The sequence below is a fragment of the Clavelina lepadiformis genome, chromosome 2, assembly GCF_947623445.1.
Source record: "Clavelina lepadiformis chromosome 2, kaClaLepa1.1, whole genome shotgun sequence".
NCBI classification, from domain to species: Eukaryota; Metazoa; Chordata; class Ascidiacea; order Aplousobranchia; family Clavelinidae; genus Clavelina; species Clavelina lepadiformis.
This window is the reverse complement of record NC_135241.1, coordinates 19,832,830-19,860,785: the sequence shown is the minus strand read 5'-3', so window position 1 is coordinate 19,860,785 and position 27,956 is coordinate 19,832,830. Positions and strand designations below refer to the sequence as shown.

Here is a 27,956-nt window from a genome sequence, read left to right as displayed (position 1 = left end):
ATTGGCAATTTATAACTATCCATGGGTTACAAAGTCAACATTGCCAATGAAACAAAAAGCGTTATCAAAAGACTTCATGTCGGAAGCAACCGGGTGGAGTAGCACCAGTACATCTTTACAATTTTGACTTTAAATGGCTCAAACAAAGGTTTGTTTAAAGTTTGCAAACATATACTGTATAATGAAAAGAGACTTTTTACACCGATTCTTTTTATCAGTAGAAACAAACAACGCCCATGTTTGTCGTTGCTATGTGCAGACGAAATACAAAGGATTTTGTAATTATAAAAGCTTGGAAAGTCATTTTTTGTCCATTTCTGCAGGTGCAAACAGGGAACAAACTTTAAAATCGAGGTTATCACTAAAATAAGAAATGTCAAACTTTCTGGTTGTAGCAATTCTGGTCTCCATCGTTACATATTCGAAGTAAGTTAATACAAGGACGACTGAATTAGACCTAATGTTAAAAGATTTGTTGATCGATATGTGTAATCGTGTTAAGCTAACGATAATGCTATAATTTTTGCTCAAGGAAAACAATAGAAAATTTATGAATCAAGTTAATATTGAAATAAGTTTCATTTTATTTTTCTTCGCTGTAGAAATGTATATATGGTTGTATTTGGTTTGTAAATGTATATGGTTTAGTGTATCTAAAACAATTTTTTGTACTAATTTTGCAAAGTGGAAAAATGTGGTTAAAATACACAGTACCATAAAGTGAAAAGGAAAGAATCAGTTAAACTCGCAATGTGCCTATTTTGAATGAAATTCTTTCGTTTACAATAGAAAAATCGAGTTTTGCATTTCAACACAAATTCGTTCAACAAGCCTAAATAAATTCTCGATCAAATCAATTTAACTATATGGTTAAATACATGTACAGTATATTAATATGATTACAGTGCGCAACAAGACCTCACGTTAGTCGCTGGCCAAAGTGGTGTCGACGTGGTGGACGCTTGTATCAATAAATTAAGCGCGATTCCACTTTTTTCAAATGATTTTGGCTTTCTCAAAAGAATTGCTTTAGTCGAATCGGATTTTGGCAGCAACACAACGACCATAAATGTGAATCCGGCAGGTGGAATATGGCAGGTAAAATTCTTGATTTCTGGAACTTTCAAACCAAGTTTGGTTTAAAAACAAAATGCGATTTTCGACAATAAAGCAAATAGAGTGAACTTAGAAAGTTTTCTTTATTCCAGATCTCAACAACGATTAATCAGGCAATCAGCGGCAGCACAACACTTGCAGCAGTTTTGACACAAGCGAGGCTTCTTTTCGGTACAGATATCACTGATTTTGTTAATGGAGATTTCAGGTAATAAGTTACATAGGTTGAATATGTCTTGTTTTGCTATCCTTTGTATGTTATTTATTTACTTTTGCTCGTAATCTTTGCAAAGTCAGTTTGCAATTTGACCAACACAGCAGTTTGTGCTTTTGATTTATGTTGCAGCACATTGTTTTTCAGCAACCAAACTTACAATTATTACGTTACGTTAGTATGAAGATATTATAAAATAATACCTTTTCAAAATATTGTCTCACCAGCATTCCACTCAAATCCGCATTGGCAGCTAAGCTCTACATAGAGTTGATCTCTGTCAACGGTGAGGTACCGGGTACTGTTACCGAGCAAGCAACTTGGTGGACACGTTATTACAACGAGAACGGGCAGATCAGCGTCTTTGAAACGACGGTGACAAATTATGAAAGTGAAAACAGTAAGTAGCTCATCAACAACCAATACGCCGCAGCTAGTTTATAAATATTTCAACTATGTTTTAACCATCAGCTATTACCATGGTAGGTTGTATGACTGTTTAAGGACAGACTCAGCATTTGATTTCTTAAAATTCGTATTTAACCTATAGGCCTAATACACAAAACATAACTTTATTGACATTTAATTTTAGGCAACTCCATTGAACATTCGCATTAACAGTGGCTAAAATATTGACATACTATTTCTAAAAAGGCAACTTACAATTAAGATAGCGATAATTTAAAAATTAAATTAACTTTTGTTAGTCGTTTTGAAGATAGATTAAAATATACAAACAAACAAGCTTTTTTATAGAATGTACGGTATCAAAAATGGATCTTTATTTTCTGTTGGATGGTTCTGGCAGTATCGGATCTTCAAATTTTCAACAATCACTCGACTTCGTCAAACAGCTAGCAAGCGAGTTCAACATCTCGTCTGAACAAGTTCGAACCGGTTTGACAATTTATTCAAGTAGTAATTACCCAATCAGTCAGTTCGATCAACATCAAAACAACAGCGCATTTAGCGACGCAGTGATCAACACAAATTATCCTAGAGGTGAAATGTTTGAATATGAAGTGATTGAATGTTATCTTGATGGCAGATATGTGTAGACATATATATTTCCAAAAAAATATCTCTGGAAGTTGAAATAAAGGTTACACACAATCAAATCCGGTGTTTTTATGTTTTTTTTTTTGTGTGAAGGCGGCACTCAAACGGGCAATGCGATAGAATTTGTACGTACAACCATGTTTAACACTACAACCGGCATGCGTCCGCTAACGGACGGCGCACCGAGGATATTGATAGTTTTGACAGATGGAGAAAGTAGCGACGACGTGGTACAACCTTCAAAAGCTGTAAGAATGTGTTTACTAAATTAATCATTATATTATAAATGTTGTTTTTCACTCAGTGACCATTCATTTTTTTCATTAATTTTCATTCGGCGACATTTTTCATTCATTCCGATCTTTTACAGATAAAAGAAGACGGGATAACCGTTTTCGGGGTCGGCGTAGGAAGTGGTTACGTCGAAGATGAAATCCATGCGATCGCCAGTGATCCAGACTCTGATTACGCCTTCGGTCTCAGTCAGTTTGACCAACTGGTGACTATTCTCGAAGACAGAGTTTCCGTTCAAGCTTGCAAGATACCAACCGTGTTTCCGGTAAGTTATAGATGCACAGAAATCTGTTCGATGTTTAATGTTTGATGTTCGTTCCCAACATCTTCTAAAAATCTCCAGGAAGGAGTAAACATGCACGCCAAGGATTTTCTACTGAATGAGCCACCCTTTTAGCGTAGAAAAATAGGGTGCGTTGAAAAGAACAACAGCTTATAAAAACGTTTGATAAACCTGCACTGTAACTGAGAAAAATATTGCCAATGTTATTCAACCAAAAGAGAATGCTAGCTAGGTTAATCGATTTTTCTTTGTTACACGACGACCAATATATAATTAACAAAAGGTGAAAGGCAGTCAGTTAACTGTCAAACAGGAATTAATAGCAATTAGTAGACCAGCAAATATCGGTTTATAGATTTGTCAAACATCGCTAAGATACAGAAGATGTCTAACCTGTAAAACATGCAACACAATGGCCTGTTCACAATACCATTCACTTATAGATGGGTGTAAACTATTTGCTTAAACACGGTCTACCCATTAGCGTATATTTGCTAACGACAATAAAACCTAAACTTTTATGATTTCACATATTCTCTTTCAAACTATAGGTAAAATTACCATTATGAACAGCACAATGACAGTGTATAGGTCTAGCGGTTAAAGGTACAAAGTTGATTTTTCTGTACTGTGGGAAACCTGCAACCAGTTTTTGCACAAACAACATAGCGATCATTCATCCATTAAACCAACCAAGGTATCGTAAAGTACTATATAGCGATAAACTCACAAGTATAATTGTGCTTAGGACGACACTGAAGTTCCGATTTCGGTTGGCTCCGGCGATACACACTACTCCGAAGTCCAGATGCCAACCAACGGTTCCATAGAATTGAGCTACAGCGTCACCACCGTCGCAACTGCCATAGTTTATGCGTCATCATCCACAACCAATCCGAATTCAGCCGTCTATGATTTTTTTTTCGAACTTCAGTTGGTAAGTATAGTATGATATAAGCTTATATGACTCAAATTAAAACGAGTTCAGCAATGTCAAACAGATTCATTAGTCGCCTCTAATCGCATTCATTCCACTTTCAGGGCGTGACTGTGGTCACAATGAATTCTGGTGAAACCAGCACTTCGGCGGTCGAACTCGTTAGCAACACATACGCCAGTTCATCATTTACAACTGGCAGAAAGAAGCGTGCCGTTGACACCACTGACACTTTCCCAGTCTACCTAGCCGTGGTACCTACAAGTAATGAACCTCTTGATGCCACTGTGAAGGCAACTGGCAGCAACACAAGAGCCGTAAGTTTGGATTGACTTTTTTTGTTATAAATTTGAATCTAAAAGTATAATTTGATTCATAATAAAATTAATTAGTCTATAACTATTAAAATTTATCATATTGTAAACAAAACTTATATTCAATACGTCTTTTTTCTATAAATTCTTTTTACTTTTTTGTGCCCTTTCACCTTATTCCATATCATGAACAAGTTTATAGAAAGTTGAATTGCGTAATCTTGTGTATGTATTAAAAGAAAAAGAAAACCGAGGTATATTGTAAAAGATTAAACGGTTTTAATAATCGTTGTGGTATTATTTCAATTCTCACTGACAGACGTCTAAAGTTTTAAGTAGCATGCACAAGTTTCTATTGAAATTAATTTTGTTAACTCTTCTTTACAGAGTGGAGGAGCTGGATCTGGTGTATATAAATTTTCCTGGATGACTGCTCTTCTATTGGCAATGTTTGCTTACAAAACCTCTCTTTAATTGCTTGAAAGCAGTGAACGTTTACTCGAAAAAGAAAAAGTTGATTTATTTGTATTTTTCGTTTTTTTTTCCAAATGAAACAGATTTTTATTTTCCCACAACTTTTGCAAAGTCTCCACTTATATAACGTATTGGCTTATATAATCTTATATAATCACGTATTGGCCTGTGCAAAGTAGTATACGTAATTTTATTGCAATTTCTTTTAATAAAATTAAGTTACATTCCACGTAGTTACGACAGAAAACACTTGAACGACGGAGAGTGTCATTTCGACACCTTTTGAAAAATAAAGCTGTACAAATTGAAAGTCGTTTACTGTAGAACCGTTTTCTTTTGTGGTTTTAAGACTTAAACTGTAAGTCATTTAATGAGCTTAATACAGGGCTGTAACGAATTTTTGTTTGGAGTACAAAAAATGCCCCAATCTGTGTTGTTTACCAAGAACGACGGAAGGTTTCATTTTGACACCCTATTGTTCGATGCACAAACAGGTCCCACCAAAGCTATGAATCTCAAATCATTTGTGATATAACAATCTAAAATTCCTCGTCTGGGATACATGCATTGTTTCATCATCAAAGATCAATGGTCTCCACATTCTTGCTACCATTAGTCTCTTTCGTAGCATACATGAAACATAGGTTTACTGTACGTATTCCTGCCGCAAAATCCGCCATTTCAGTGAAATTCTCACGTAGTATGCATTCGGCTGCAAATGAGGTATAGATGGAATTTGTAGTGAATACAAATACTACAATCAATTTCGATTGACTTGTAGTGAATTGTAGTTTTTGTTCACTGCATCTGTAAACGAGGTCGTTTGGCCGACTTGTGCAGTTTTTCTTTGGGTCTTTTCCTTTCTTTCTCTTGGTTCTGTATAAGCAAATCAATCGCATAAAATTTCAAGACGGATATTTCTGCAAAACTTGGCGGAAAAACTTTGGATGCTCTCCGTAAAAAGTTCCTCAATGCCTCGCTCTACAGAAGAAGCAGCTGCTAGTGGAGATCAACCACCACCAACACGAAACTGCCAAGTCAGAGACCACTGCAAAAAGAATCGCTCTGTTGGCAGATGCCACTATTAACCGGCCAAACTTTCCCTTCCCGAGTGTTACTTGCACGATTGTACTTGCTCCGCAATAACAATAGTCGTCAAACTACGGCCCTCAAATTGAACAATAGTATGTTACGTGTTTTGTGCTCGTTTGACGTGTCTTGTGTTTCTGCCTTCGGCCGGAGGCGCTGATGGTTGTAATTGCGCCTTGCTAGTTGGCGAACGTGTCACTCTACCGATGCCTGAGTTGTGTGCAGACGTGCCATGTTTTTACGATTCTTATCAAATACAATTCTATAGTTTAACTGCAGGTCTATTCGAATCAGCATAGAAAAAGGCCGGTAACTTTTGGCGAGCACGGCAGGACCTGCAGTTAAAAAACGTGAAGCAAGAGGGTGACCGAGTTTTATCCAAGATGATTTTTTTTTGCTCTCCTCCGAAGTTTGAACTTGGAGAAAGTTTTATCTCGTTTTTATCAACGTTTGAAAGTTTCTGCGACAGTGTGGACGCAACAGCAGCTGCTCGAAAACATGCTTTTATGGTGAGTTTACCGGAAGATGTTAAGCTGGAAATGATATGCAACGGTGCACGGTTAGGCACCATGAACTATGAAGAACTAAAGTCCAAAGCTGAGGAAGTTGCTTGTTGCTCGCTTCGATGTAACAAGGCTAAACAGCAGCTTATACAAAGAACCCAAGCTCTCGGCGAAACGAATCGAAGTTACGTCAACGCCCTTGTCAATTTCGGAGCAATTGCATACCCGAAACCGGAGGATGAAGGTACGAAGAATGACGTCTTGTATAACGCTTTAATAGCTGGACTGCGTAACAAACATGAAGCAGAAAGGCTGGTCACGTGCAACGTAGAGGTACAGTGTCCAAAGTTTTTAGATGCTGTCAAAAAGCTATTAATGATGGAACCAGAGCATGTGCAACAACACGTTTCCAAAATACAGCCAATGGAGCAGGTCCCATCAGCTTGCGAGGAAATGAAGCAAATGATCCAGGGTCTGCGGCAGGAAGTTGACACCTTGCGTGAATCACTATCGGAGATATCGCGGAGGTCTCGTCTTAACCACAATCATCCCTTTCGCCCCCGGGAATCACGCACGTGTTTTACATGCGGAGAAAGAGGACACATTAGTCGATATTGTCTTCAGCGCAACCGCCAACGGGGCGGGCACAGGTGTCCGCCCCTGAATCCATCACCACAGCCAAAACGAGAATTGGTCACTTACAAGATACAGACCGTCTCTGCGGAACAATATAGGTACGTTAACGTTATCATTAATGGTAAGCCCTTGTTTGCGCTTGTTGACACTGGTGCATCAATTACCGTCATATCCCATTTGGCTTTCCAACAATGTTCCGCTCAAGATTTAAATGACTGCCCTTCAAATGTTCGATTTATTGGCGCAAGCGGAACCGTTATCGCGATGGCAGGAAAAGCAAAGCTAAACTTCACCGTTGCCGGAATAGAGGCCACTCGCGACGTTTTTGTTGCGGAGAACTTGTCGGAGTCTTGCATTCTGGGTTTGGATTTTCTTCAAGACCATGGTTGCATCGTTGACTATGATGTGATGACACTCAAGGCTGGTGGAGGAACATTACCGCTATTGAGAGAACCAGGTATTTTGCACAGTTCCTCGATTGCATTAATTGAGTCACTGCTTATCCCCGCGTTTACTGAGGTTGTGCTGCCCTGTAGTGTTAAACGCCCGACAAAGTCCAAGTCTAACGACGTTTTTATACAGAGATCTGAAAGCCTACTAGACAAATACGAAATCTTAGGCGCAAACTACGTAACAAAAACTAAGGAAAATTTGGTACCAGTTAGACTTGCCAATTTTACGAATAAAAGCAAGTGCATTCCGGCTGGGACAACTGTTGCAGATTTAATACCAATTGTTGGCGAAAATGTTTCGTACATTAATGCCTACTCATTATGTTGTATATCGGAAGAGGTTGACAAGCCAGCAACCGATGATGACGTGTCGTCTCTTATTGAACAACTGCATCTAAATGATCTTAATTTGTCAGATGTTGAGCGGGAAGCTGTAATCGAAGTAATTCGAAGACGGAAAGCTGCGTTTTCACTCTCTAAACGTGATCTTGGCAAAACCAATATTCTTACTCACAGTATCGACACGGGAGACGCTGCACCCATACGCCAACACCCAAGAAGAATGTCAGAAGAAAACAAACGAAAGGTAGACGAGTTGCTAAAGGACATGTTAAATGATAACGTTATTAGTCACTCACAGTCGCCTTGGTCTAGCCCAGTTGTGTTGGTAAAAAAGAAGGACGGCAATACGAGGTTTTGCATTGACTACAGGGCTGTCAATGATTGCACTAAGAAGCACAGTTTTCCTTTGCCACGGATAGATGACAGTTTGGATCAACTCTCGGGGTGCAAATATTTCACCACACTAGACCTTAAATCTGGTTACTGGCAAATACGGATGAGTGAAGGCGACCGTGAAAAGACAGCGTTTACTTGCCATCGAGGTTTATTCGATTTTAATGTTATGCCGTTTGGACTAGCAAACGCACCTGCCACGTTTCAGCACTTGATGCGGATTGTGCTTAATGGGGTTGAATGGAATGGTGCATTGGCTTACTTGGATGACATCATCATATATGCACGCACCTTTCAAGATCATCTGCACAACTTGGACGACGTGCTTTCCCGATTAGTTGCAGGTGGCCTCAAACTTAAACCGTCTAAATGCAATTTGTTCAAAGAAGAAGTTAGATTCTTGGGTCATGTAGTTTCAAAATCTGGTGTATCCTGCGATCCGGAGAAAATCTCTGCGGTTTCCAATTGGCCTGTGCCCTCGTCGATAAAGGATGTAAGGCAGTTTTTGGGACTCGCATCATACTACCGCAAGTTTGTCAGAGATTTTGCCAAAATTGCGGCCCCACTGTACGATTTGACGAAGCCTCAAAAACAGTTCTGCTGGAATGATAAATGTTTACACTCATTCAACTTGTTGAAAGACGCACTCGTGACAAACCCAATATTGAGATACCCGGACTTTACGCAGCAGTTCATCCAATACAGATGCTTCAAATTTTTCGCTCGGCTGTGTTTTGTCACAGATTGTAGATGGTAAAGAGCACCCAGTTTCATACGCAAGTAGGTCTTTAACGAAAGCAGAAAGAAATTATTCCACCACGAGGAAGGAACTCCTGGCAATTGTTTATGGGGTGCAGAAATTTCGTTGTTATCTTGGCACACCTTTTCTTCTTCGCACGGACCACGCTTCGTTACGGTGGCTGTGGACAGCAAAAGAGACATACGGTCAATGTGCGCGCTGGTTTGAAATATTGGCTGATTTTGATTTTAAATTAATACATCGCTCTGGATCAAAGCACTCCAATGCAGACGCACTAAGTAGAAGGCCACAGAACAGCAAAACAAGTGATTCTAATAGCGTCGAAGTGAATCCTGAGAGGTATCCGTTTGAAGTTGAAGAAAACTTTGAAACCTGTAAGACCTCGACGGAAAGTGTTTTAAGTATTGATCTTCGTGAGGGTTTCGGTTGGACTCCTGATCAAATTTCACAAGCTCAAATTTCCGACGAACATCTTTTCGTAGTACTAGGTTGGATTAGAGCCGGCGCAAGACCCCCTTTTAAGAAAATTAAGAAGTTGAGCAGTGAGGTTCGACATTACTGGTCTTTGTTTGGAGAGTTTTTTTTAGTACACCAGTGCTTGTACCGCAGTCTGGAAGACACACTGGAAGGAAAACGTCTTCAGCTACTGGTTCCTAAAGAAATGCGTCCGAGAGTCCTGAAAGAGCTACATGACGCATCACATGGAGGAGGACACATGGGTGTTGATAGAACAGCTGAAAGAGTTTCAAAACGATTTTACTGGCCCCGCTGGAAAACGGATGTCCGTGAGTATTGTGAGCGTTGCACACTCTGTGATTTACGTAAAGCTCCTTCTAAAACACCAAGAGCGCCCTTGGTACCTTCCGAGGAGTTGGAGCCGATGCAAAGAATAGAGATTGACGTCCTTGGAGGACTTCCTGTGACACATTCAGGAAATCGTTACATACTGGTAGCCGCTGATATGTACACTAAATATATGCAGGCTTGGTCTATGCCATCACAGACAGCCCAAGAAACAGCATTTGTTCTCTATCATAACTGGATGACGATTCATGGTGTTCCGGAGCGGATTCACAGCGACCGAGGAGGAAACTTTGAGAGCCAGTTGTTTAAAGAGCTTATTGATCTTCTCGGCTGCAAGAAGTCAAGAACTACAGCATACCACCCTTCTGGGAACGGAGCGGTTGAAAGGGCCAACAGAACCATCCTTTCCATCATGAAGAATTATGTCCAGCGCGATCCACTATCCTGGGATAAATCTCTCTCCTCAATTTGTGCGACCTATAACGCCAGTCGACACGAAGAGACAGGCGTTTCTCCACATTTCCTTCTGACTGGACGAGAATTGAGATTACCAGCAGATTTGATGACTGGACAGCCTTCAAGTCGTCCATCATCATCGGAAATGTTCGATTTACAAGACCGTATGCGACTTGTCCACGAAGTCGTGAAAACGAGACTCGACCAACGTCGGCAATCCATGAAAGAACGTTACGACAAGTCGGTATCGAGACAAGCTGAGTTTCAAGTAGGAGACAAGGTCATGCTGCGAAACACTGTCATATCAAAAGATGAAAAGCGGAAGTTTCACCTCCCTTATTCAGGCCCCTACGAAGTTGTTGAGACTTTTCCGCCGGTAAATTATCTGATTCGCAACCACGAACGTACGTTAAGAGTACATTTTAACAGGCTAAAGCTAAGCAGAGGAGACCATCATACAGGGATGCCTTCCTTAAATCAAGTTAGTTGCCCAGACGATGTCTCCCAGCAACTAAACATGCCCTTGACTGGAGCTTACTTTTTTAATAGGTCTAACCGATCAAATGCAAATCGTCACGAGAATAACAATTTTAATAACGTTTGCAACTCCCGAAATAACGGTCGACTTCGCCGAAGCCCACGTCGCACTATTCGTTACCCAGACGTCGAAACGTATTAATTGTTTATTGTGTGATGCTTGATGCTATGTTGTTGACTACTTTCCTATGATTTGTGTTTTATATACCACAGTTTCACATATACCAAGTATGATGGTATTTTATTTCGGATCCGTTATATATCGTCTATTTTAGCTATCAATCTCACGTTTTTATACCTTTTGTTGTGTTATTGGCATGAAGCATTATTTGTAACCCACCTTTATTGTGTTTGTACTATTGTTTTGGTATATTCAAAAAATGTTTGAATTTCTTTTATAACAAGTTATTTAAAATTTTGCTGTGGTTTTCAATGTTATGTTTGTATTTATATTATTTACATAGAAATGCTTTACCTTGATTTCCGTTTGTTTTTATTGGTGTGATAATCATAATTTTTTCGCTACTGCACCGTTTTGCTGTGTTTGAGGAATCGTTTTTGTAAAGTTTTTTTTTTTGTGGCCCACTGTGGCATGCGTGGTCGGCAATTTTCTTCAAGATTAACGCATCCATCTGGGTAACAGAAGTACTAGCGGTTGCTTCGTGATTATATTGCAATTTGTCGTTTTATTTTCCATATATTTAGCTTATAGCCAGTTATGCTAATGTCGAAGAGAAATTTATTGGTGGGGGAGGAGTGTTACGTGTTTTGTGCTCGTTTGACGTGTCTTGTGTTTCTGCCTTCGGCCGGAGGCGCTGATGGTTGTAATTGCGCCTTGCTAGTTGGCGAACGTGTCACTCTACCGATGCCTGAGCTGTGTGCAGACGTGCCATGTTTTTACGATTCTTATCAAATACAATTCTATAGTTTAACTGCAGGTCTATTCGAACCAGCATAGAAAAAGGTCGGTAACAAGTATACTATTCGGTTTTCGAAGTACCAGCACAGATTGTACATGAATTTTACATAATTCAAAACAATACAATATTACGGATATGCGCGTGTATGTCAAAAATATGCCCACGGATTACTTGCTCTACGTGAATTATGTGCGCCACGTGCGCTATGTGCCATTCGTGGACTATGTGCGCTTCATGGACTGTGTGCGTCAAATGAACTTTATGTGAACTGTATCATTGTAGGTAATAAATGTTTGTCCCCGTTCTGCTGCACAAAAACTAACCACTCCGTTTACAAATCTCCAAAAGAAATTCATACAATTCAAATTATGATTTATCTTTCAAACAGAAATCAATACACATATGTTGTTCTCAATCATCAATAACAAATGACATACTGTGCAGTGACATCCTAACTCAAAATATACGAAAAACGTCACCATTTCTATAGTTTTAAACATCGTTTTGTCTTCAATCATGATTGTAATGAAGAATTTCCAAATAACAGCAACTGACATTTCGAATAAATTTTTGAGAACGCTCAACATTTTCAGTCATTTTTTAACATTTCGTAGATGACGCAAGTTGTGCTTCCTGCAATGGTTAAACGAAAACGTGGACTCGTTTTAAACCTGTCTTCATTTGCGGCTGTTAAACCAGTAAAAAACTACGCCATGTACTCGGCAACGAAAAAATTTGTTGACTACTTTGCCCAAGCACTGAGTTACGAATATGAAAGCAAAGGAATTACTATTCAGGTAAATATTATTGGAGCGAAGTATTACTTTGTAAAACGGTCAAAACATGTCATCACTCCTGAGATTACTTTTACTTGCGTTTGAGCACTTTATTTTAACGAATGACTGTTGAAAGCAAAACCAATGCATCGTATTGAGACTTGAAACGTTATTTCTGCAGAACTGCTTGCCGGGAACAGCTCTGACTAATATAACAAAAAATATGGGGAATTCCAAAAAATGCCCTCACCTGAAACATACTGCAAGTCGTGGTTGGCAACAATAGGCAAAGAAAGATGGACTCATGGATACTGGAAACACGCAATTGATGCAAGTTTTGTTTAATTTGTTAACTATTACGTGAAGTTTACAGAACGCTCTCAGGCATACGTGTCAAACTACCGGCCCGCTTTACAATAAAACTTGGCCCGCGATGCTATTTTATATATTGAACCACGAGATCATAGTAGAGTATAATTTACTTTTATCAAACAAGAAACAAGAATATAACAAATCGCAGAACACAGCAGCTCAGCAGTTGTCCCACAATACGATAGAATAAATATATTAATTCTGACGCTTGTAAGCTTGTCTCATTTTTTCTTTATTATTTGTTAATTCTTTAATGCTTTTGCCAGGAGATAAATGAAACATAATGATGTTAGAGAAGAATAATCAAAAATAGCCCAGTCAAAACATCAACAATTCGGTGTTGTTTTGCTGCCTTTTCCAATTCATGTACTCTTGTCACAAAACGTTCAATCAAGTTTTATCCTTAGGGCCCGCGGCGTTAAATAAGTTATGAGTTACGCCCCTTGTTGCGATTGAGTTTGACACCCCTGCTCTAAGGTTTCTTTTAGAATGTTACTCTAACTAACACAATCCATTGCATGTATAGGGCTGGATATGGAGCCAGCTTTCAACTGATTTAACTCAAACAATAGGTGAAGCTCGCATGGATCGTGCAATGGAACTTGAGAAGAAAAAGCTTAATTGATTGAATATAAGATACCTGCAGCTTACTGAGGGCGCTTATTTTGAAATACGCCCAACTCCATCATTATTCAATATATTCAAGCCATATATGATAATTTGATAGGGTATAGAGCCTTGACTGTATTCACAGTATACTATTTTCAGATTTGTTATTATTTGCTAGTGCATAGAACTGCATAGCCCTAAACAATGGTTGAAAATGACTTTGTTTTGTGTTAGACTTGTCAGAATATTCATAACGTGGGAGACAATGTTTTTATTAATACAAACTTTCGTTTTGCGACTCACGAAGAAATTGGCCTACTACATGCAACCAGAATATATTCTCAATTTGTTGAGCATTTAAACATCTTAGATAACTTAATTTAGCAACTTTAGAGATTTAGATATACGTACCTAAAAGACCTTAATACTACCGTTTGTTATGCTTACCCAAACAAGGGTATAAAAAAGTTATAGTCAACACTAAAAATTTTGTAACAAATAAGTTAATGTTTTCTATTCTAGAAGGTAAATTTATCACAAATTACCCTAATTTCCGAAAAAAACTATTTCAAAGTGATAAATAAAAGATAAAAAGATTGATAAAATAGTGCCAGTCACCTCCAGTGAAGCTTCATTGTTATCTCTCTCCAAAACTACTCGACAAAAACAGTCAAAAAATCATTAGTAAGTGTGATTTTACTTCGCTTTCCAACATGAAATACAGCGAAAATTTATCCTGCTTTGAATGAATTATAAATGTATAAGAAATCTGCTTTATTACTTTCCGGACTTTATACTTGCTGCAGGTACCTTATTTCTAAGTGCACTATTAAATAATTTGTTAAACCTTTTCTGAAATCTGCTGTTGAGTCTACTTCTGATTATTATTACTGTTTGTGAATAACTTTTTTCTGAGATTTTATGTTCTTTAGTCTTGGTGTTTTCGCCATATTCGTGCTTCAGTGCCTAATTCTCATAAAACAGAAATGAAGTTTCGTTATTTGGTTAACCAAAAAGTTTTTTTGTCACCTGTGGTTTAACCGTGTTGGCTGTTGCGCATGATAAGCTGACGTACCACCTGAACGATATAAATTGAAAGGCGTGACAAGACCATAGATATCCTATAAAAAATGTAATTTTTAAATCTCGGAGCCATTAAACATCTGTGTTCTACATTTTTAAAGCTCAAGCTTGTATTGATCGGTTTTGGGGTTTCGGGAAGGCATTTTTTTATATTGTATTGTCCGAACTTGGAGTTGTTTATCTGAACCACGTACTGAACAGGAGCATGCATCGTTAATTCGTTGCTCAAGGGCATTACAACGGTAGCGTTGCTGGGTGTATCGGACACGGTTTGTACATTTTTCAGCCGAGGGCTCGAACTATAACCACTTCATCAGCGAAGCTGACTTGTATGTATTTCTGTGCAATTCTGGAACAGTCCAAGAGTGAAGACGTAAAAAAACATCCTCAAATCAAGATGAGGTTGAACTGGGCGTTTAGCATCAAACCAACTCTAATACGTTTGAAGTAAATTTATGTATAGGTAAGAAGTAAGCAGGTGAGCCAAAGAAACCCACAGCAAACTAAAGATTAGCATTGTGTGTAAGACGTAACGTGAAAGTATTTCAGCAGTCTGATGAAGTGAACAGATGAAGAGGTCTGAACTTTAAATCGTAATTATTAACGGATGGTACAACTAGGTAAGGAATTTCCTTCATAGATAATTTCGAACATACGTCATTTACAAAACAATTATCAGCTGCAGGCTTATACCATAATATAACCATACGGTATAGCAAAGTATTTTAACTTCCTTCATATAAACTATACGGGAAGCAATGTATTAAACATGGTCACGACCGTCGAATAACACCAGCGCAAACTAGACATATCGAACTAGTCGGCAAATTATAAAAAAATTGAAGTTATAAACTATAAATCTGTCTGAAGGATAATATAGCTGAGTGTTAGATTACGAGAGATTATAACTTTGGCGTTGTTGCAGTTTTGTGAAGCTTTTATAGGTTTTAAAGATAGAATAATTTGAACTTTGACTTAGGGTTGTAAACTGGCCTTATATTGTTAAACCAAAACTGAAAATATAAACCCGAGCGGGACGTGAAGTCGGTATAATTATTTAAAGCCCGAATTGGGCCCCGAAAGATATTTTTTTGAATGATTCAAAGTCATCTTTTGATGCCATTTATGAACTGTCATCATTTTCTAAGTTGCGCGTTCCGCTCTATGGGAGGTTTTTAGCACTCTGCGCGCATGCACGTTCATATAATGTAAAGAAAGTGGAGTTACAACTCATAGCCGCCGTGGCTGTGGCAGACTGTAAGTAAAAATTCGGGCCCAAACCTGGCTCAATTTGTTTTTTGTTCAAACTTAAGCACGACCCGAAAATCCCGACTCGACTTACTACGCTGATTTCCCCATTTTGACTTCCTCCTTATATAGGAAGCGTTATGGTAAGCATAAGCATGACTGCCAATAACATCATCACTGCATGACGGTCCATATGCTATTTTTCGTCCATAAATACTTCACATAATTGCTTTAGGCTTGAATCACTTGTTCTTGGTTTAATGCTTTAGTAAGCGAGATAGAATCAGATTTAAAGATGGTTTTTCAATGGATTGGAATTGCAACTACAACATACTTGGTCATTAAGCTCGTATACTACCTGGCGCAAGGCGCTTACTTATATTTTTTCAGAACTTACCCGGATTTTAACAAATATGGAAAATGGTCAGGTAAGCAATAGCTTTATTTGATCTTTATTGACAGTGTTTAAAATGACTAATCAATTAATTTGCCGTATCTTCCTGATAGATTAGTTAATATGGGAAGCATTCAAGCGTTATTGTAATGCATTTATTTTCACAGTGATTACGGGAGCTACAGATGGCATTGGAAAAGAGACCGCATTTCAGGTAACATGTTACGTTAAAGCACGATATAATTGAAAATGCCTCGTCATCAAACGTTTTCAAATAATTTGTAAGCAAGAGTAAATAAATCTCATTAAACACAGCTTGCTTCACGTGGTCAAAATATTGCACTGATTAGCAGGAATACGGAACGACTGAAAAACGTGGCAAAAGAAATTGGTAAATTATATTTAGTTGTTACTCAATTAATCATTATTTATTATTTTTAGAAATTGTTGACACTTTCGCAGCTGAGTATGCACTAAAATCTGAACGCACGCTAATGCTAAGCATATCGGAAGTCATCTTAAATACCTTTTTTAAAGAGAGCAAACACAATGTCCAAACCAAGTGTCTGACGATAGATTTTAGTGACGACGAGGAAATATACGACAAAATAGCTGATTTCTTGCAAGGTCTCGATATTGGGACGCTCGTTAATAATGTAGGAACGGACCAAGAACTTGTTCGTTTTCTTGAACAATCCAATCTTTCACTGACTATTAGAAATCTGGTTCGAGTGGACGCTTTGTCAATTCTAAAGGTGGGTGCAGCAGATATATATTTGTGAACATAACAAGATATACACAATACATTGTTTAAGCCACAAAACTCTTTGCAAATGTGCTGCTGCGTGAAAATCACGCATCGTGTAAGATTGTGTTTGGAAGCTGTACCCTGGTCATCCTGGACATGGAAAGTCAGAGTCGGGAATAAAACTTTCCAAAATTTGGGAATTGTGTAGTTTGGTAGTGGGGCTCGTCAACAATGTGTTTTCCGTAAAGCATACAATAATAATCCTACTTTACATCGGGGGTAGTAATGCAAAAATTACTACTCATAGAGAATTCCCACATTTTTAGATAATTTAGAAACTTTAAGTTAGCGTGGGGATTGATATTTAGTGAATAAAAAAGAAAAATCCAATACGATATTTGTTAAAATGGTAATAGAGAGTTTGGATTATATAGAGTTATATACACAATATAACAGCTCTAGACAAAGGAGAAATGTGATAAAAGTGTCATTCAAAATTGTATTAGTATGGTAAAAAAATCACTGGTTATACCATTTATATTCCTTATACTTACAAGCAACTTGTATTGCATAGATTGCAAACGCACCAATCATTACATAAAAGATGAGTTTTATTAAACTTTAGCATAGTTAAAATAACGTTCATAAATAACGAGTTGTTTATTGTCAAGTTGACATCGACAGATATACATAGTAATTGAAAATTAAATATTTTTCCACAGATGACACAAATTGTTCTCCCTGGAATGGTGAAACGAAAACGAGGACTTATTTTAAATTTGTCTGGAATGCCAATTCCTTTTCCAATAAGGAAACTTGCATCAACCACTCCAATAAAATCATTTGTCGACTTATTTTCTCGAGCACTAAGTTATGAATATGAAAGCGAAGGCATTACCATTCAAGTATGTTTTATTTCCCCAAAATTCTTAGCTTAGAGTGTAACAAAGGACAATTTAGAAAATAATTTTTCAGTTATTTTTTTGTTGATATGTTACCTGTGTTGGAGTAATCGACATCAAAATTCAGTTTATTTTAAGCAAAAAACCAAACGCTGTTAAAGCATATGAGGATAGAACAATTCCGATAGAAACTCTTACTGGTAACAGCCAAAACCTCCAATTAGGCTACGTCATGTATTATCAAATCTAAAAAAGTAAATGCTTTAACCAGCTAGAAATATTTTCAGATTATGAATAAACCAATATTGTTACCATTTTCTTTTTGTCCTTTGGTTTTATCATTTGTTAGTGCACCAAATTATTTTTTCATCTTTTTATCTCCACTGTCGAAATTTGTCACCATCTTTGTTGAAGTTATTTTATATAGGATAATTGTTTCTTTGTTAAGGTGTTAATTTTGCTTATGAAACAGACAGGTGTCGGCCAAACATTGAAAATGTGTGCCATAGACGTACTATACATTTTCTCTCCATCCCGTTCGCGGGATTTAGTAAATCTGAAGCTGATAAGAAGGTCCTAATGTAATCATTTAATCAAAGTATTTCGCTTTATAATGTCAACCAAGACAAGTGGCCTATACATATTATTCAGCAAAATCTTGGTCAACAGGTGGCAGAAGTGTCTGCTTATTGTTTGCGTTATGTTTTGTTGTCCTCACTCTTAGATTTACACATTTACAGGCACATCTTTTATTTAAAAACAGTTTAGTCAAGTTCCATTGACCAAGCTCATTTCAGGAGCTCCAATATAAAACTGCCCTTGCAACTACCTGTCGGACACAAGACGATAAAAGACACATGTGCTTAATTAACCACGAAAAAGCGCAATCGGCCGCAAGGGAGAAACGCAATAGATACAGGGCAAAAACAAGTGTAACATTTACATCACTTTTATTAAGGGATGCTTTGTGTTGCCTGACCCAACACATGTGTGTTTCGTGAGCGTCGTAGTTTTGGTTTTTGCTGTGTGTGATTGAATTCTTGTGTTACGTGTCCATAATTGCAATATTGTGAGTCGGTTTTCGTAAAAAAGATATAATATTGTTAAGTTTGATACATTTATCAGATACATACTCGTGAAAGTTTTGTCCTTTATATCAGCAGATGTTACCAGAGAAATATCAATCCTAGTCCATTTATAAACTGACGAATCGATCCTTGTCTGGGACTAAAATCGATGTCATTTCTCACAGAGTTGCAGACCTGGTGCAGTTGCGACTAAAACGGCACAACCATACGGCGATTTAGAAAAAATGATCAGCACTAAAGACTATTGCACATCATGGTTGGCAACAGTAGACAAGGCAAGATGGACTCATGGTCACTGGCAACACGCAGTTGAGGTAAAATTTCTAACATTTCCTTTAAGTTATATATCTTTATCTAACAACACGCTAAAAATGTGATACAGTTCAGTTTGTGATTTTTGTGTCAACCATTTTTACAGGCCTGGGTGTGGCACAAAATTCCAACTGCCTTAATACAAAAACTGGCAGACTATTTTTATATTGAACCTGGAGCGAAAGCGATGCAAGATTTAGAGAAAAACAAGTGAAGCGAAAGCGTTTCTGGAAGCAAGCAACCAGCTAAAATCTGAAACATTTGTTCAATGTACAGTACATATAACGTTGTAACCTGTATCGCCTTGAAATTATTGCTATAAGGCCAATAAAATAGTTAGATAGATATGATAAGGTATTTAATTGGATTTTTGTGTTATATTTGTTTATGCATTTTAAACCATGTTAGTGATGCTTAATAAGGCGTGTTTGATTTTTCTTGTGTGTTTAAACAAAAACGTATCAAACTAAAATAGTAAAGTTTTGCTATTCGAAGAGTCGGAATACTTTTTTAATAAGATTTTCTTGTGTTTTATCATTTCTTCGACCACCGCTTATGTTCGCAAACATTTATTCCAGAAAACTCTGACTTTTTTTCTAGAAATTTCTAGATTATTATATAACTCTCATTATTATATAGATGTTATATAGATATTATATAGATATTATCATCGTTATTTACTCTAGATTATTATATAACTATAAATTTAACTCTCAAAAATTCTGTTTATGGTAGAATGCAATTATACTCCTGAAAAGCTGAAAAAGTTTGGGAACCACTGCCCTAAACAATGCTTGAAAAAGACTTTGTTTTGTGTTAGACTTGTTAGAATGTTCATTAGGTGGAAGACAATGTTTTCATTAATACAAACTTTCGTTTTGCGACTCCCAAAAAATTGGTCTACTACATGCAACCAGACTATATTCTCAATTTTTTGAGCATTTAAACATCTTAGAAAACTTAATTTAGCAACTTTAGATATCCATACCTAACAGATCTTATTAGTATCATTTGCTATGCTGACCCAAACTAGGCTATAATAAAGTTATAGCCTACACTAACAATTCTGTCACAAATAATTTCATGTTTTCTTATCTAGAAGGGTTAAATTTATCACAAATTACCCTAATTTCCGAAATTATCTATTTCAAATTAAGCTATTGCAAATTGAAATACAGACATTGCAACGTTTGATAAAATAGTTCCAGTCACCTTCAGTGAAGCTTCATTGTCATCTCTCTCAGAACTACTTGATAAAAACAGCCGAAAGTGTATAAATAAATGTGATTTTACTTCGCTTTCCAACATTAAATACAGTGAAAATTTACCCTGCTTTGAATGAAATATAAATGTATATGAGATCTGGTTTATTATTTTCCAGACTTTGTACTTGCTGCAGGTACCTTATTTCTAAGTCCCTAAGTCCACTACTAAATGGTTTGTTAAACCTTTTCCAAAATCTGCTGTTGAGTCTACTTATGATTATTAGTACTGTTTGTGAATGACTATTTTTCTGAGATTTATGTTATTTAGTCTTGGTGTTTTCGCCATATTCGTGCTTCAGTGCCTAATTCTCATAAAACAGAAATGAATTTTCGTTATGTGATTGACCAAAAAGCTTTTTTTTCACCTGTTGTTTAATCGTTTTGGCTGTTGTGCTTGATAGCCTGACGTACCACCCGAAAGATATAAATTAAAAGGCGTGATAAGACCATAGATATCCTATAAAACAATAAAAATGGTAAATCTCGGAGCCATTAAACATCGGTGTTCTACATTTTTATAACATTTTATAACATTTTTATACATTTTCCATATTTTTATAACTCAAGCTTATAGTGATCGGTTTTGGGTAAACGGTGATAACTGAAGCATATTTTTATATTGTATTGTCCGAACTTGGAGTTGTTTATCTGGACCACGTACTGAACAGGAGCATGCATCGTTAATTCGTTGCTCAAGGGCATTACAACGGTAGCGTTGCTGCGTGTATCGGACACGGTTTGTACATTTTCAGCCCAGCGCTCGAACTATAACCACTTCACCAGCAAAGCTGACTTCTGTGTACTTCAGTGCAATTCTGCAAAACTCCAACAGTGATGAGGTAAAAAAATATCCTCAAATCAAGATGAGGTTGAACTGGGCGTTTAGCATCAAACCAACTCTAATACGTTTGAAGTAAATTTATGTATAGGTAAGAAGTAAGCAGGTTAGCCAAAGAAACCCACAGCAAAGCAAAGATTAACATTGTGTGTAAGACGGACCGTAAAAATATTTCAGCAGTCATGAACAGATGCAGAGGTTGGAACTTTAAATCGTAATTATTAACGGATGGTACAACTAGGTAAGGAATTTCCTTCATAGATAATTTCGAACATACGTCATTTACAAAACGATTGTCAGCTGCAGGCTTATACCATAATTAAACCATACGGTATAGCAAAGTATTTTAACTTCCTCCGTATAAATTATACAGGAAGCAATGTATTAAACATGGTCACGGCCGTCGAATAACACCAGCGCAAACTAGACATATCGAATTAGTCGGCAAATTATAAAAACATTTAAGTTATTAACTATAAATCCGTATGAAGGATAATATAGCTGAGTGTTAGATTACGAGAGATTATAACTTTGGCTTTGTTGCAGTTTTGTGAAGTTTTTATAGGTTTTAAAGATAGAATAATTTGAACTTTGACTTAGGGTTGTAAACTGGCCTTATATTATTAAACCAAAACTGAAAATATAAACCCGAGCGGGCCGTGAAGCCGAGATAATTTATTTGAAGCCCGAATTGGGCCCCGATATGTAATTTTACTGAATGAATCAAAGTTATCTTTTGATGCCATTTATGAACTGTCATCATTTTGTTGCGCGTTCCGCTCTACGGGAGGTTTTTAGCACTCTGCGTTCATGTAATGCAGACATGTGCAACCAGTGGCCCGCGGGCCGCACTGCGGCCCGCCAGGTTGTTCCGTGCGGCCCGCGCGGTGCTCAGCAAAATGTTAGAACTGTGATTAAATACGCTTGACTGAATTTAGTTTCCTCATCTTCCATCGACAATTATTCACAGTTTTTCAATAAATTGTCTCACAAGTGTGTCGTGGACTGCATTAAATCTATTTCTTAACTACATAAACTGCATAGGAAAGTCGTTTTACGATACTAATTTTTTCTGAAAAAATCATGTGGCCCGCGTTGTCATTCAAAATTTTGTATTTGGCCCTCCAGTGAAAAAGGTTGCACATGCCTGATGTAATGTAAAGAAAGTGGAGTTACGACGCATAGTCGTCGTGGCTGTGGTAGACTGTAAGTATAAATTCGGGCCCGAGTCTGGCTCGATTTGTTTTTTGTTCAAATTTAAGCACGAGCCGGAAAGCTCGACCCAACTTACTACGCTGCTGTCACTGTTTTGACTTCCTCCTTATATAAAATATACAGGAAGCGTTATGGTAAACATAAGCACGACCGGCCAATAAAATCATCACTGCATGACGGTCCATATGCGATTTTACGCCCATAAATACTTCACATAATTGCTTTAGGCTTGAAGTATTTGTTCATGGTTTAATGCTTTAGTAAACGAGTTGGAATCAGATTTAAAAATGGTTTTTCAATGGATTGGCATTGCAACTACAACATACTTGGCCATTAAGCTCGTATACTACCTGGCACAAGGCGCTTACTTATATTTTTTCAGAACTTACCCGGATTTTAATAAATATGGAAAATGGTCAGGTAAGCAATACCTTTATTCGATCTTTATTGACAGTGTTTATAAATACTAATCAATTGATTTTCCGTATCTTCTTGATAAATTAGTTGATATGGGAAGCATTCGTGCGTTATTGTTATATGTTTATCTCTGCAGTGATTACGGGAGCTACAGATGGCATTGGAAAAGAGACCGCATTTCAGGTAACATGTTGCGTTAAAGCACGATATAATTGAAAACGCATCGTCATCAAACGTTTTCAAATAATTTGTAAAGCAGGAGTAAATAATCTCGTTAAACACAGCTTGCATCACGTGGTCAAAACATTGCACTGATTAGCAGGAATACGGAACGGCTGAAAAACGTGGCAAAAGAAATTGGTAAACTACACTTAGTCTTTACTCAATTAATCATTACTTTATTTATTATTAAATTGTTGACACTTTTGCAGCTGAGTATGTACTAAAATCTGAACGCACGCTAATGCTAAGCATATCGGAAGTCATCTTAAATACCTTTTTTAAAGAGAGCAAACACAACGTCCAAACCAAGTGTCTGACGATAGATTTTAGTGATGATGAGGAAATATACGACAAAATTGCTGATTTCTTGCAAGGTCTCGATATTGGGACGCTCGTTAATAATGTAGGAACGGACCAAGAAATTGCTCGCTTTCTTGAACAATCCAATCTTTCACTGATTATTAGAAATCTGGTTCGACTGAACATAATGTCAATTCTAAAGGTGGGTGCAGCAGATATATATTTGTGAACATAACAACATACACACAATGCATTGTTCAAGCCACAAAACTCTTTGCAAATGTACTGCCGCGTGAAAATCACGCACCATGTAAGATTGTGTTTCGACTGGGACGCGTAAAAATATAGCTATGATAAGTACCGTAATCTTTTTCGTGTGAGCGTGATGGTGCTTTCCTGCCAGGACTAAAAACCGGGCAACAGTCCAACAATAGAGTCCAAGGATATATGGACGTGTCATACAAAACTTGTATGTCTTGAATTGTAGATTGAACATAATAACATCGTCTGCGGGTTTGCTCTTCCAAGGAGGTTTTTTGACCGATTTCACCGATTTTTTGAAATTGGGCCCTGAGTCAAAACGGGTCCACCACTCAATCAAGCATTAAATGTAACGTTGCTAACTTGTTCTATTTCATCGGAAGACTTGATTGATCACTGCAAATCTCACGATAAGCGAGTAAAAGGGCGTTGCAAAGTTGTTGTATACGACGTATAGAGAAAAGTACCTTTATGAAATTTCCCGTAGGCTACGTCTAAATATGAAAATTAATCGCGAGGTGTTTATAAGCAGTTTCTGGGGGAAAAGATTACAAAACCTTTTTATTCCTCTCTTCAACGCAATCCTAACTAAGGCTTAAAATTTAGCATATTACACTCTAAAGCAAGATAAAAATAAAACGCCAATCTTCGTCCATTCTAATGAGGCATAACTTAATGGTCCCGACAAACAGCTACGAAATTGAGTTCTGCGGTATGTAGCACCACGCCCCACCTCCGAGTCATATTCCCATACTGCAGTGCTTGCCACTCCCTAGGTTTGTAGTTTACAGAGTTAGGTAGAAACGCACGCAACACTCTTTGGTAGGCGGATAAGCTGTGTACTGTAGTTATCCTGGACATGGAAAGTCAGGTAATGTGAAAGTCGGTGTGAAACTTTCCAAAATTTATAGATTGCGTAGTGTGTACGTTTTGTAGTAAGTATCGTCAGTAGTGCTTTTGCCGTAATGTATACAGTAATAATACTACTTTACATCGGAGGTAGCAATGCAAAAATTACTATTTATCTATAATTCTCGTTTTTTTGGTTTAATTAAATAAACATAAAATTTTAATTTAATTTAGAAACTTTAGGATACTTTGGGAATTGATATATAGTGAATAAAGATGAAAAATCCAAAACGATTTTGGTTAAAAATGCATGGTATTAAGAACTTTGGGTTATATACAGTTATACACAATGTAAACGTTTTAGATAAAGGAGAAATGTGATTAAAGTGTCATTCAAAATGGTATATCCTATATATCAAAAGAGTATGTATCCTAAAAAATATCACTGGTTATACCATTTATATTCCTTATACTTGCAAGCAACTTGTATTGCATAGATTGCAAACGCACCAATCACTGCATAAAAGATATGTTTTATTAAATTTTAGAATAGTTAAAATAATGTTCATAAATAACGAGTTTTTTATTGTCAAGTTGACATCGACAGATATACATAGCAATTGAAAGTTAATTATTTTTCCGCAGATGACACAAATTGTGCTCCCGGGAATGGTGGAACAAAAACGAGGACTCATTTTGAATTTGTCTGCATTTCCAATTCTTCATCCAATAGGAAAATATGCAATAATGAATGCAACAAAATCATTTGTCGACCTATTTTCTCGAGCACTAAGTTATGAATATGAAAGCGAAGGCATTACCATTCAAGTATATTTTATTTCTTCAAAATTCTTAGCTTAGAGTAAATAGGATAGTTGTTTCCTTGTTAAGGTGTTAGTTTTGCTTATGATACAGACAGGTGTCGGCCAAATATTGAAAACGTTTGCCATAGGCGTACTATACATTTTCTCTCAATGCCGTTTGCTGGATTTAGTAAAGCTGACAACTAAAGCCGATATGAAAGTCCTACTGTAATCAATTATTCAAAGTATTTTGCTTTATAATGTCAACCAAGACAAGTAACCTATATATATTATTCAGCAAAATCTTGGTCAACAGGTGGCAGAAGTGTCTGCTTATTGTTTGCATCACTTTTAATCACCGACGTAGTTTTGGTTTTTGCTGTGGGTGATTGAATTATTGTGTTACGTGTACATAATTGCAGTATTGTGAGTCGATTTTCGTAAAATCGATATAGTATTGTCAAGTTCGATAGATTTATCAGATACTTGCTCGTGGAGGTTTTGTCTTCTACATCAGCGGGTGTTACCAGAGAAATATCAATCCTAGATCTTTTATAGTACGACGAGAATAATTTGGAACTAAAATCGATGTCTTTTCTCCCAGAGCTGCAGACCTGGTGCAGTTGGGACTAAATCGTCACAACAATTTGGCGATTTAGAAAAAATGACCAGCCCTAAAGACTATTGTACGTCATGGTTGGCAACAGTAGACAAGGCAAGATGGACTCATGGTCACTGGCAACACGCAGTTGAGGTAAAATTTATGACATTTCCTCTAATTTATATTTCTTTTTCTAACAACACGCTAAAAAATATGATACAGTTCAGTTTGTGATTGTTGTGTCCACCATTTTTACAGGCCTGGGTGTGGGAGAAAATTCCAACTGCTTTAGTACAAAAACTGTCAGAATTTTTTTATTTTGAACCTGGCGAGAAAGCGCTGCAAGATATAGAGAAAAAGAAATGAAGCTAATGCCTTTATGGACGCAAGCAACCAGTTAAAATTGAAACATTTGTTCATCGTACAGTACATATAACGTTGTAACCTGTATCGCCTTGAAACTACTGCTATTAGCCAATAAAATAGTGAAACAGAAATGATGAGGTGTTTAATTGTATTTATGTGTTATATTTGTTTATGCATTTGGATCCATGTTAGTGATGCTTAATAAGACTTGTTTGATTTTTCTTGTGTGTTTTAAACAAAAACGTATAAAACTAAAACCGTGAAATTTTGTTAACCGAAGAGTTGGAATACTTTTATTAATAGGAATTTCTTGTGTTTTATCATTTCTTCGACAACCGTTTATTTTTTAACGCAAATATTTATTCCAGAAATCCCTGACTTTTTTTCTTGAAATTTCTAGATTAACATATTACTTTGTTTATGGTAGAGTGCAATTACATTCCAGAATTGACATCAAATTAACGCATTGCTTTTAGTGTTTATATAATTGTCAGTCGCTTTGGAGTGTATGAGAATAAGTTGGTTTTAAAGGTCTGTCTTAGTGTATGTTCAAACCCTGCAACTCGTAGAGACAGAGTGAAAAAGACTAAAGAAAATGTTTGATAGATAAATTTTTCGAGCAAATTAACTTAATTTATCAATGGAAAGCGTAGTAAAATACTGACCACACAAATGTTGATTTACTGTTGTATCATTTTAAGTTCTATTTTTAATTAAACTGTTATCGGTTAAATGAAATAGTTCACGCTTTGAGATGTTTAACTCGGGTAAATAAAAGTTATTATTAAATTTAGGAATACATATTGAACAAAAACAAATATTAAACGCATTTAAAAAAAAACAGCGCTTCCTTGAAGCCCAGCACGTTGTGCTAAAGTCTTAGATCTATGACATGGTTCTCAGCAAATTACTGCGTATTTCCAGTTTTGCGCATATCAAGTTCCAAGGAAGAGGTTTGCAAGTTTTTTTATTAACGTAGACCAATCTTTTATATGTTGGATGCTCGCGATCTAACCTTTTGCAATCAATAAACTGTAGGAATCGTTCTTTCATAAACTCTGAAGAAAATTTACCCCTGCTTCCCGAAAACTCCCTAGGCTTTGAATGAAATATAAATGTATATGAGATCTGGTTTATTATTTTCCAGACTTTGTACTTGCTGCAGGTACCTTATTTCTAAGTGCACTATTAAATGATTTGTTAAACCTTTTCCAAAATCTGCTGTTGAGTCTACTTCTGATTAATATTACTGTTTGTGAATGACTATTTTTCTGAGATTCTATGTTATTTAGTCTTGGTGTTTTGGCCATTTTCGTGCTTCAGTGCCTTATTCTCATAAAACAGAAATGAATTTTCGTTATGTCATTAACCAAAAAGCTTTTTTTCACCTGTTGTTTAGTCGTTTTGGCTGTTGTGCTTGAGAGGCTGACGTACCACCCGAAAGATATAAATTAAAAGGCGTGATAAGACCATAGATATCCTATAAAACAATAAAAATGGTAAATCTCGGAGCCATTAAACATCGGTGTTCTACATTTTTATAACATTTTATAACATTTTTATACATTTTCCATATTTTTATAACACAAGCTTACGATCGGTTTTGGGTAAACGGTGATAACTGAAGCATTTTTTTATATTGCATTGTCCGAACTTGGAGTTGTTTATCTGGACCACGTACTGAACAGGAGCATGCATCGTTAA

The 27,956-nt window shown here is 36.8% G+C and overlaps 3 protein-coding genes across 4 annotated transcripts; all 3 read left to right on the top strand.

Moving 5' to 3' along the window:
* The first annotated feature begins 129 nt into the window (after window positions 1-129).
* Window positions 130-4,920, top strand: LOC143446634 (uncharacterized). The gene is made up of 11 exons (XM_076946369.1): window positions 130-148; window positions 324-426; window positions 906-1,098; window positions 1,209-1,324; window positions 1,558-1,730; window positions 2,087-2,332; window positions 2,483-2,637; window positions 2,760-2,948; window positions 3,715-3,903; window positions 4,008-4,220; window positions 4,605-4,920. Exons 2-11 carry the CDS (start codon window positions 374-376, stop codon window positions 4,689-4,691), a joined length of 1,614 nt encoding a protein of 537 aa, XP_076802484.1. The 5' UTR covers window positions 130-148; window positions 324-373; the 3' UTR covers window positions 4,692-4,920.
* Window positions 4,921-14,638: 9,718 nt separating this feature from the next.
* LOC143445076 (very-long-chain 3-oxoacyl-CoA reductase-like) lies at window positions 14,639-20,812 on the top strand. Of its 2 annotated transcripts, none has more exons than XM_076943907.1 (7): window positions 14,639-16,099; window positions 16,233-16,279; window positions 16,507-16,531; window positions 16,603-16,820; window positions 17,536-17,718; window positions 18,968-19,117; window positions 19,222-20,812. In XM_076943907.1, the coding sequence occupies exons 1-7, from the start codon at window positions 15,967-15,969 to the stop codon at window positions 19,327-19,329; spliced, it is 864 nt and encodes a 287-aa protein (XP_076800022.1). In that variant the 5' UTR covers window positions 14,639-15,966; the 3' UTR covers window positions 19,330-20,812. The 2 variants fall into 2 exon arrangements, with proteins under 2 accessions (XP_076800022.1, XP_076800021.1); XM_076943906.1 differs by lacking the exon at window positions 16,507-16,531 and adding an exon at window positions 16,381-16,456 and having other exon boundaries at window positions 14,670-16,099; window positions 19,222-20,807.
* A 308-nt stretch (window positions 20,813-21,120) lies between these two features.
* Window positions 21,121-26,786, top strand: LOC143445077 (very-long-chain 3-oxoacyl-CoA reductase-like). The gene is made up of 7 exons (XM_076943909.1): window positions 21,121-22,853; window positions 22,987-23,033; window positions 23,135-23,210; window positions 23,357-23,574; window positions 25,128-25,310; window positions 25,890-26,039; window positions 26,145-26,786. Exons 1-7 carry the CDS (start codon window positions 22,721-22,723, stop codon window positions 26,250-26,252), a joined length of 915 nt encoding a protein of 304 aa, XP_076800024.1. The 5' UTR covers window positions 21,121-22,720; the 3' UTR covers window positions 26,253-26,786.
* Window positions 26,787-27,956: the final 1,170 nt, after the last annotated feature.

What these genes read in the sequence shown, in the direction of transcription:
- LOC143446634 (XM_076946369.1), top strand. Translation starts at nt 374, where the DNA reads ATGTCAAACTTTCTGGTTGTAGCAATTCTGGTCTCCATCGTTACATAT. An exon ending in CGGCAGGTGGAATATGGCAG is followed by an intron (nt 1,099 to 1,208) that starts GTAAAATTCTTG and finishes TCTTTATTCCAG; the next exon opens with ATCTCAACAACGATTAATCA. An exon ending in CTGGCAGCAACACAAGAGCC is followed by an intron (nt 4,221 to 4,604) that starts GTAAGTTTGGAT and finishes TCTTCTTTACAG; the next exon opens with AGTGGAGGAGCTGGATCTGG.
- LOC143445076 (XM_076943906.1), top strand. Translation starts at nt 15,967, where the DNA reads ATGGTTTTTCAATGGATTGGAATTGCAACTACAACATACTTGGTCATT. An exon ending in AAACGTGGCAAAAGAAATTG is followed by an intron (nt 16,457 to 16,602) that starts GTAAATTATATT and finishes CCTTTTTTAAAG; the next exon opens with AGAGCAAACACAATGTCCAA. An exon ending in GCGAAGGCATTACCATTCAA is followed by an intron (nt 17,719 to 18,967) that starts GTATGTTTTATT and finishes CATTTCTCACAG; the next exon opens with AGTTGCAGACCTGGTGCAGT.
- LOC143445077 (XM_076943909.1), top strand. Translation starts at nt 22,721, where the DNA reads ATGGTTTTTCAATGGATTGGCATTGCAACTACAACATACTTGGCCATT. An exon ending in TAAATATGGAAAATGGTCAG is followed by an intron (nt 22,854 to 22,986) that starts GTAAGCAATACC and finishes TTATCTCTGCAG; the next exon opens with TGATTACGGGAGCTACAGAT. An exon ending in GCGAAGGCATTACCATTCAA is followed by an intron (nt 25,311 to 25,889) that starts GTATATTTTATT and finishes CTTTTCTCCCAG; the next exon opens with AGCTGCAGACCTGGTGCAGT.